The sequence below is a fragment of the Dendrobates tinctorius genome, unplaced genomic scaffold (genome assembly GCF_039654945.1).
Source record: "Dendrobates tinctorius isolate UK_male_01 unplaced genomic scaffold, ASM3965494v1 ptg000302l, whole genome shotgun sequence".
Taxonomy (NCBI): domain Eukaryota; kingdom Metazoa; phylum Chordata; class Amphibia; order Anura; family Dendrobatidae; genus Dendrobates; species Dendrobates tinctorius.
Window position 1 is genome coordinate 4,727,989 of NW_027361969.1, and position 9,468 is coordinate 4,737,456.

The following is a 9,468-nucleotide window of genomic DNA, read 5'->3' on the forward strand; positions in this document are numbered from 1 at the left end:
CGGATCCAACGGATGGCCATCCGCCGGTAATGCAAATCAATGGGGAAAAAAACGGATCCGCCAAAAAAAAAATGGCAGATCCGTTTTTTTGCAAAACTGGCGGATTTTGACTGATGGTCAAAAACGGAAGTGTGAAACAGGCCTTAGCAAACCTGCAGTTTGGCACTAAAACAGTGACATTTGTCCTGTGGAAGTAGGCAAATCTTGCCAACATTTTGAGACATTTTATTGAGTTTGGATCCCCACTAGGTATGGATTTTAGATTAATGGGCAAGTAGTTTTTAATTGTGTAGAGCAAAACATTTTAAAACGTACAAGCTGTCTTTAGACTCTTGGCAGTAAGAATTGCTAAAACTAAGTCGTAGAAAAATATGTACCAACCTCTTTCTTGACATCTTCATTACGATACGACAAGTGCTGCAAGTACGCCGCTGCATTTAGTCTCACAGCATCAAGAGTGTAACTCAGCATGGCAAGAACCTCAGGAAGCTCTGGCTGTCTCCAAGGGCCACTTGGGGCAAGTGTCAAAGGTGCAGGTCCAAGGCTGGAAAGGCTCCCAGACTGAGGCAGAGATGATCCATAATGCTCAGACAACGGATCCTCATAACTCCTTTACAAAAAAAAAAAAAACAGGGTAGAAAAGGTCAACACACTGACACTATTAAACGCATTATTTCACTTAACACTCCAGTATAGGCAGTTCCAGACTCAACTAGCAGCAGTGTAAAACTGAAATCATGTAACACAAAGATGGCCGTATACATGCAAAAGGTATTTCATTCAGACGTCTAGGAACATATATTTTAAAGCGGCTGTCTACTACTTGGACAACCCATTTTTAAATGACGCTGTCCCTCTTATAAATAAAAATAGATGCTCACCTGCTGCACCAGCGCTGGAGTCTTCTGAGGCTGGCAGGACATTGAGCACGTGAACCCCGGCCCGCAGCCAATGTCACTCTAGCCCACTCATCACTGGAACAGTGAGTATTTCTATTTTTCAAGGAGAACTACTTTGTTTACAAAAAAAAAAAAAAAAAAAAAAAAAAAAAAAAAAGGGTTGTCCAGTAAGTGGAGTACCCCTTTAACAAAGGGGCAAAAATGAGCTACTGTGAAACCTCTTTGATGGTGTCTCATTTCCCACAGGAACAAAGTATCATACAAAAAAAAATCAAATAATCAAGTCTAATCCTTCTGACAACCCCCCCGCCACCATCAAAAGGTTAAGAGGCCTCATTCATATCAGTGTATGTGTAGCCAACTTAAAGGGAATGGATCAAATTGCGACTGCATCCAGCTAGTATTTTTTGTTATGTTTTTATTATTTGACAGTAGATTGTTGTACTCTATTTTCTGTACATATCATCAAGGCGCCCCCATCTTGCCTAAACTTCAGTTACCAATATTTTGACAAATGCATTACACCATCCTCCATACTCTGAAATGGTCCACTTACTTATACGCAAAGGTATTCTAGAGATGCTGTGTGATTTCTGCAGACGTTAACAGGAAGAGACAAAAATCAAGATGTGACCATTAACTAATGAGAATTCACATACATATGCTATCCATGAAAGACACAGCATATGTACCCATTATAGTCTTTAGGGCTATTCACACGTATGTTTTTTTTCACAAACTGGCCACAAAAAAAAAAAAAAATCAAATAAGATATGTCTAGTTTTCAATAGGAGTTTTGGATTAAACTCACCTTTACAAATACATGTGCTGACCATTTTTAAAAGGAAACATGTAACAAAGAATAGTAGAATTGAACAGGGTCTCATAACAAACAAGTTAGCAGCTGCAGCTCTCACTGCTCTGCTGTATTGCAACCCAGTCTCCTGTGTGCTGGAAGCAGAAGCCGAGAGGAACCTGCAGATGTGTCTGGTATAATCTCACACAGCTCTGCAGTCAGATCAGGAGAGCGGCCATCCCAACACACTGGTAGCCATTACACGTCTCACAATGGTAACTCTCCTTTCATTTATAGTAATCTCTGGAGGCAGAGCCACATGCAGATCAGTGCCTTGTGCATAGAACTGAACAGCTCTTTTACATATAAGAAAATCATATCAGACCGCAAATATCAAGGTATCGCTTTATTCAGCTTCCTATGACCTACATATCCATATAGATATATAGCTTAGGAGAGTTGATCCTACTGACAGATTCCCTTTAATATTATAATGGGAAGACGCAGCTTTGATAATTTTATTAATTGCTTATAAAGGGGTTGTGCACTATTCTGAAATCCCCTTCTTAAAAAAAAAATCCCCAGTATGAAATAATAGCAGATACTCATCACCTGCACTGTCACAATGCACTGATGTGACATAGTTACGCCACATGCATACTGCTGCCAATCAGTGGCTAACAGTAGGCTGCAGTTCTTACACTTCCTTCAGACGTCTAAGGTTTGTCTGTAGTGCCATGCCATGGATGGAGGTAGAGGAGCTTTTGAAACTGTATTTTAGCATACCAAACTGAATGATAGAGAGCAAATATAAAAAGGAAACATGAAAGGTATAAATCCAAACATTTAAGAAAAACTTCACAAAATGTGTCATCCATAGTTCTGTGAGTAAGTAACACAAGCCTGATTGTATAAATAAAACCGTATTTAGCTCACCTAAGACGCCTACGTTGATCTCCTCCATTGGCAGCCCTTCTACCAGCTGTTGAATAGTCTGGTCCATCTACATAACCACCAAGACTTCTACGATCATCTTCTAGTCCATAGGCATCTTCAGAGCCATACCTGGCAGCCAGCAAATCAGATTGACTACCTCCAAAGCCAGCCCCCCTGACCTGAGGTTGAGCCCCATAACCAGGGCCCCTATAAGGTTCCACAGTGCGGTAGCGATTATTAGGTCTAGACAAACTGCTGTAACCAGGATGCTGAGGAGGTGGAATCATTTGCCCCTGATCTGCTCCAGGTCCACGGAAATGATAATTACGGGGCACAGTAGTGTAGGCTCCACCGCCACCCACAACATCACGATAGGGGCGATCTAAAGTTTGAGAATATCCAACAGGAAGCTTTATCTTAAAAAGAGAAAAAAAAAAAAAAGTTTTATGAAGGGAAAAAAGTGAAAGCATCTGTAAAGCTTTAATATTGTTTTTTGAAGACAAATCAGACTAGTGACCAGTGTGATAACATTTTCTCCATTACCAGCAAGCATTAATCAGAGTACAAGAATCTTCTCTAACCATTTCACCTGACCTAAGGGTATATTTACTGTTTTATTGAAGGGATTGGCATCAAGGAAAATATGTTCGGTAAAGCAATGTCTACACTCAATTTTAAGGAAACTTCACTTGTTGTAAAACAGCTGTGTGGTTCACCGACATGGTGCACCGTTTCGCCTAACAGATGTCCCACTGCACCCCTGGAGAGCCTATTCTATCCAAAAATTCGTCAGTACTTACAGGTAATTATTGGCAGTCTTAAGAACTTTACCAGGATCAACACACAAACTGAGGTCTTGGGATTAAGATTTTATTTGGGGAGAGATTATGATAACGGATTTAAAGTGCTGTGGAATTAATGGCGCTATATAAGCGAGTAAAATAAATAGAACGTGATAAATTCTATACTCAGGATTAAAACTTTATAAGGGGTGGTCTTAAGGTCAAAGAAATTTTAATCGAAATTCCTATCTATTTAATGACGCAATATAAACAACCGTACTCGCTTAGAAGATTTTCAGCCCATTTTTTTGGGCTGAAAGTCCCTCCTCTCGGCTTATACGCGAGTCATATAGCCAGGAGGTAGGTGGGGGAGGGAGAGCAGGGTTGTCAGATGATACTGACCCCCCCTGGCGCTTCTCTGCAGCCCCCTGCCTGTCCAACGGTCTCCTTTCCTTCCAACAGCGGTCACATGGTACTGCTCAATAAAGTCATGAATATGCGCATATTTATTACTTTAATAAGCGGTACCACATGAGAACGAGGCTGCAGAGACGCACCAGGGGGAGGCAAGTATAAGCTATATTCACCTGTCCCGGTTCCAACACTGCTCGCAGCTGTCTGCCCGCCGGGTCCCTCTGTCAAGGACGTTCAGACAGCAGAGGGCGCGATGACTTAGTCAGCGCGCGCCCTTTGCTGCCTGACGTCACTGACAGAGGGACCCGGCGGGTAGACAGCGGTGAGCAGCGTTGGAACCGGGACAGGTGAATATCTCAGGTGCTGGGTTTTGAGCCAGGGGCGACACGTGTCCCCCATAGCGCGCCAGTGTCTCCGCCTGCTCAGCACACTGGCACCTGGCTCCCAGGGACAAGAGGAGAGTATGTTTTTTTTTTTTTAATACCTGCAGTAGCGGCAGAAGCAATATATGGGGGCATATTCAATGGAGCATCTTATGGGGCAACATATAGGGGCATATTCAATGGAGCATCTTATGGGGGCAGCATATGAGGGCATATTCAATGGAGCATCTTATGGGGGCAGCATATGGGGCATAATCTATGGAACATCTTATGGGGCCATAACCTTTATGGAGCAGCATATGGGGCATATTATTCTATGGAGCATCTTATGGGGCCATTATTAACCTTTGTGCAGCATTATATGTGGCGTATTTTGTATGGAGCATCTTATGGGGCCATCATGAACTGTATGGATCATTATATGGGGCTCCTGCTTCAATATGGCTATTCAAAAACATTTAACCTACTGATGTCTCAATTAATTTTATTTTTATTGGTATCTATTTTTATTTTTGAAATTCACCAGTAGCTGCTGCATTTTCCACCCTAGGCTTATACATGAGTCAATAAGTTTTCTCAGTTTTTTGTGGCAAAATTAAGCGGGTCGGCTTATACACGAGTATATATGGTATGCGTTTTTATATTTTAATTTTCATTTCTATATAAAGCTTAATATTTTTATTTTACCATACTATTGCAGTGCAATGTGAGATTAATGGTCTTCTATAACATCAAGTCACAGATTTTATACTAGGCATGGAGACTTACAAAAAGCCTAACTGCTGTCAGGGCATGGGTGGCTACCAGTAGTAACGGCGGCTACGTTGAAGCCGCTGTCACAGCTGACAGCACCATTTAAAGGGATAAACTGGATCTTGGACAGCTACAAGTTACAGAGCTGGCACCCACATTGCATGGGGATGCATAGCTGATGCATTTTACACTTACTGGGATATCTGTGTGACGTGGGTCTTCAGACATACTGTAGGACATGTAGGAGGGCTCATCATCCAAGACATAATTTTCATCAGCAGGAAGACCATGGCCCTCCATCCTCACTGGCGAGTACACAAAAGGTGAATGTTCCTATAGTAGGGGCATTTAAACAGTTTTACACAACAACCAGTGATGCAAACTTGTATTTTGATATTAAACTTAAGTCAGTGGTCCACCTCACCTGTGTAGCGTTTATACCTGGATATATCTTCCTCTGACCCTCCGTGGAATGAATGACTTGCCCGTTCTGCAGGAGAGAAGTTGCAAGAGTTAAACCATATAAAAAGCATGTATTCCTGCATACTGAGCATCTACTTTACCTATAAAATAAAAAAGGCTGCATCTTGGGAGTAATTTGTCTTTTACAGTAGCACAGAACTGTAGCAGAAATAGTGAATAAAGTTCAGAGTTGTGTGCATGCTTTGTGTATTCCTGCTTTACTTGATGTGCCATTTCAGAGTTGTCTGATCTGGTTCCCTTAATGCAGACTTCATTTCCCATAATGCCTTAGGCTTTGCAGAGAGGACAGTCTCATGACATTGCTCTTGCGCCCATGGACTGTCAGTAGCCCATTGGCAGCCAGTAGCAAAGGAGAGAAGCGCCGACCCCAGAGGCATACAGCAGAATCTCTGCGATCCCCATGTGCTGCAGCTTTGGCAAGTCTCACCTCTTCTGCTTGTGATCAGTATGTGTCAGCTCCTGCACAGAAATAAGCTGCAGACAAACCACGTCTAACCCATCTATTGGATAGCAAATTCATATTTATGTCCTTGTTCTTGGAAATCTTTGTATTTTGATTAAAGGGAGAGACAGTCTCCCCCAAAACGCAAATTAAAATCTGTGACATGGGGTACTCTGCAGCAATATATACTGCTGTAGGATTTATTTTAGGGGTAATTACTTTTAAAAATCTCTATACTATAACACAAATGAAGTGGCTTTGGAGCACCCTTGGTGCCACAAGAGCTTGCTGCACCTTTACGTCCCCTCAGTTTACACACTGAGCAATCTCTGATTCTTACAGTGCATGAACCCCAACTGTGGCGCTGCACATGCACACTGACTATGAAGGAGTAAGTGGTGCGCACACAGTACGTCACCACTGACACAGACCTATTCTGTGATGTACTTAAGGTTTCAGGCGCTGTCAGAATCAAGGGAACCAAGAGGTGTAAATGTGCCCGAAGCTCTTAACCATGCCAAGGGTGCACCAAAGCCCCCTCATTCGCATATAGAATAAAACAAGTTTTATAAGTAGTTACAGCAAATATATGACTGAATAATTTTTTTTTTTTTTACATGGGCCAAGTCTCCTGTGTTACCGCTTAATTAGTTTCATTTGCATTTGAAGGGTGACTTTCCTTTTAAATATATCCTACAATGTATACTGTTCTCCATTTTACCAGAAGAACTTAAAGGGGTTTTCCCACTAACAAGGTACATTTTAATCAAATAGATCTATGAATAATAATTTCCACAATTGGATGCAGAGTTAATCTTATACATGTGCCCCTGCTGTGTAATGGCCATGTCCTCTCGTGATCATACCACAGCTCCTGGGCACGGGAGGACACAAGAGAGCATGCAGACATTACTGCACGTGGATCACAGCTAAGTGATTATGTAAAGTAAAATAGTTTGCTGTCTGTTTTAAAACCTGTTTTACCTCAAAAGAATCAGCTATGATCCCAGTGCTATATATAATGTCTGTATACTTTTTTCCTTCCTCCCCTGCCCAGGAGCTGTGGTATGATTAGACCATTTCCATGTACAGTCAGACACAGCCATTACACAGTACACAGCAGGGGCACATTTATAAGATTATCTCAGCACAGGAGCATTTTATTTACACATCCAATTGTGGAAATTATTTTTATTCCAACAACTGTTAATTAAAATGAACTTTCTTAGTGGGAAACCCCTTTAACTATTTCTGTGCTATACAAGTCATATGATTGCTGGTTTTAAGAGCAAGAGCTGTTGGGTGCTAGGTAACCAAGACAGCTCCGCAGTGCAACAAAAAAGTTGGAATAGCCCCTATAACTGAAGCAAACAGACTAAAAAAAAAAATAAAATATAAGATGTAATTTACGTTTACAAATTTATAATTTTTAACTCCATTTGCCAACTGATGCACATTAATTTCTTCAGAACATTAAGGATTTATCACTACACCCCTTGTTAAAAAGCTTTGTGGTGTATTAATGTCAGAATGGGGTCACATTTGGGCTATGTGCACACTGAGTATTTCCTACCAATGTACCATACTTTATTTCAATGAAGTATTTGTGTTTTTCTTACTGGACTAGCAATAGGGTTGTCTGATAGACACTCTCCATTCCTAGCAGCAGGACTTAATGTAAGCTTTGTTTTTTTGACACTACACAGCTGACATCAACCCCAAGCTCCATACCCCGATTGACAGTGCACCTGGGCAGTTGGGAAGACCTAAGGCAGAGAACCAGAATTGGCACATCAAAATTGTCTAGGCTTCAAGAGATGCAGTGTTGAAAATCCCTGGTAATTAAAGGGGCTAAGAAAGCTAGACTGTCCAATGCAAAAATCTGAAAAATATAACATGCCCATATAGTATCATAGCTCCCTTCGTTCAGCACTCACATTGGTCACAGAAATCTGTGGCTTTATGACTTAAAAAGTCTAGGGTCAGTCATTGCACGTCACATAAAATGGAATTTTATATCTTATTTGTTTGGGAGTGTGAGCAAACAAAAAGAAAAAAAATAACAGTAAAATGTGAAGTTTTATTTTTAGACTCTGAAAAGTGGTGTAATTTAAACTTGGCTTTTTTAAAATTAACATTTTTAGACCACATGGAGAGTCATCCTATTAGTAGCCATTGAAAAGAGATTTAAATGGGACCCAACAATGGTTACATGCTGCCCGACTCACAGACAAAGTGGCTGTATGATGTCAACCATGTAAGTTTGACTCTGAAATGATGCAGTATTTCAGAAGAAAAAGCAAAAAAAAAAAAAAAAAAAAAAAACAACAACACCCCAACACACTGATAGTCACTGGGGGCGGAACTGCACAGGTGACTAGGAGAAAAGGAGAATCCCAAGTGGTTTCACGCCTTCCTATACATGCATGCAGAGTATTTTTCTCTGAATCACTGCAGTCAAAAAATACATGGTTGAAATCATACACAAGTGGCCCACAGTCTGAATCTGTTTTAATACACCCAAATAAGCTCAATGAAGAAAATGAGACCGCACACATCACTGATGTGTCCAAAAAGTTATTGGTCATGGATGTTACAGACACAAAAATTGGCCCCTTCCTTGTCTCTGTAACACCCATGCCCGAATAAACCTCTTTGGACATGTGGACAGGGATGTCGCCTCCTCTTCCTTGTGAAATATATACCAAGTGCCTATTTGTTCTCTGAAGACCGATTTTGGAACTTGCACCAGCACTTAATACTGAAGCCGCTGTGGTGACATGCTCAGGTGCTCCTCACAGGGACAGCATATGTACAGCACCTATGAAGTGTGAATTACCATACAATGAACATAATCGTGTAATGTAACTAAACAAAAAAATAAATAAAAAGAATCACACCAGACATGCGGATAGCAGAAGATTACCTGCTGGCGACGGGTGAGGGTGCCATTTGAAAGCGGGGTAGTAGCCTCCTGAGGGGTCACCCACACCCGGTCCAGCTGTGCCGTGACGTGTCTCCTTTCTTCTTCCAAGGCACGAGACAAGAGCTCAAACTGTGCCTCCTGCGCTCTCACTGAGGCCAAGATGCTGGCCGGGCTCTCGGACTCGGGCTCATCCATAAAGATTACAATGAAACCCTAAACTAAAGAGGGGAACATAGAGAAATAGAAAGAGGGATTGAGGGTAAAAAGGGGAGAGGGAGAGGGAGACACCAAATTAAAAAACCAGCAAGAGACAGACCCACAAACCAAAAGAAAATTCCGCTCCTGGCTGCGTGTAGTTCATAGATAAAAGAAGATTGTCCATGAAAGAATCTGTCATCAGGTTTACTTTGCGCCATCTGAGGACAGCTAAGAAATCCAGATTATAATACTGGGTCACATACTGAGCTTCTTATAGTTGTGATGAGCTCTGCTCGTCCTTTCAAAGATGGATTCTGCTGTGTAGTCCTTTATAGGACTTGTGGTTATGCCTACATCCACACCAATGTTTGGAAGCTTCCTGCCTATGCACAGTGCACACAGAAAGCCATCAATAAATTGTATATTGGCAGGGTAAGACTAGGTCATCAGATGACA

At 41.5% G+C, this 9,468-nt stretch overlaps 1 protein-coding gene across 3 annotated transcripts in view; it reads right to left on the bottom strand.

The window, feature by feature from the left end:
• LOC141073470 (catenin delta-1-like) overlaps positions 1 to 9,048 on the bottom strand; it is a 152,705-nt gene extending 143,657 nt beyond the window's left edge. The window contains exons 1-5 of one of the 3 annotated variants that reach the window (XM_073560704.1): positions 8,815 to 9,048; positions 5,388 to 5,453; positions 5,159 to 5,296; positions 2,632 to 3,047; positions 382 to 610 (exon numbers count right to left, since the gene is read on the bottom strand). In XM_073560704.1, coding sequence (XP_073416805.1) covers positions 382 to 610; positions 2,632 to 3,047; positions 5,159 to 5,296; positions 5,388 to 5,453; positions 8,815 to 9,009 — 1,044 coding nt within the window. In that variant the 5' untranslated portion in view covers positions 9,010 to 9,048. The remainder of the gene's footprint in view (positions 1 to 381; positions 611 to 2,631; positions 3,048 to 5,158; positions 5,297 to 5,387; positions 5,454 to 8,814) is intronic. The other 2 variants (XM_073560703.1, XM_073560705.1) reach the window with 2 other exon arrangements.
• Between the last annotated feature and the right edge of the window lie 420 nt (positions 9,049 to 9,468).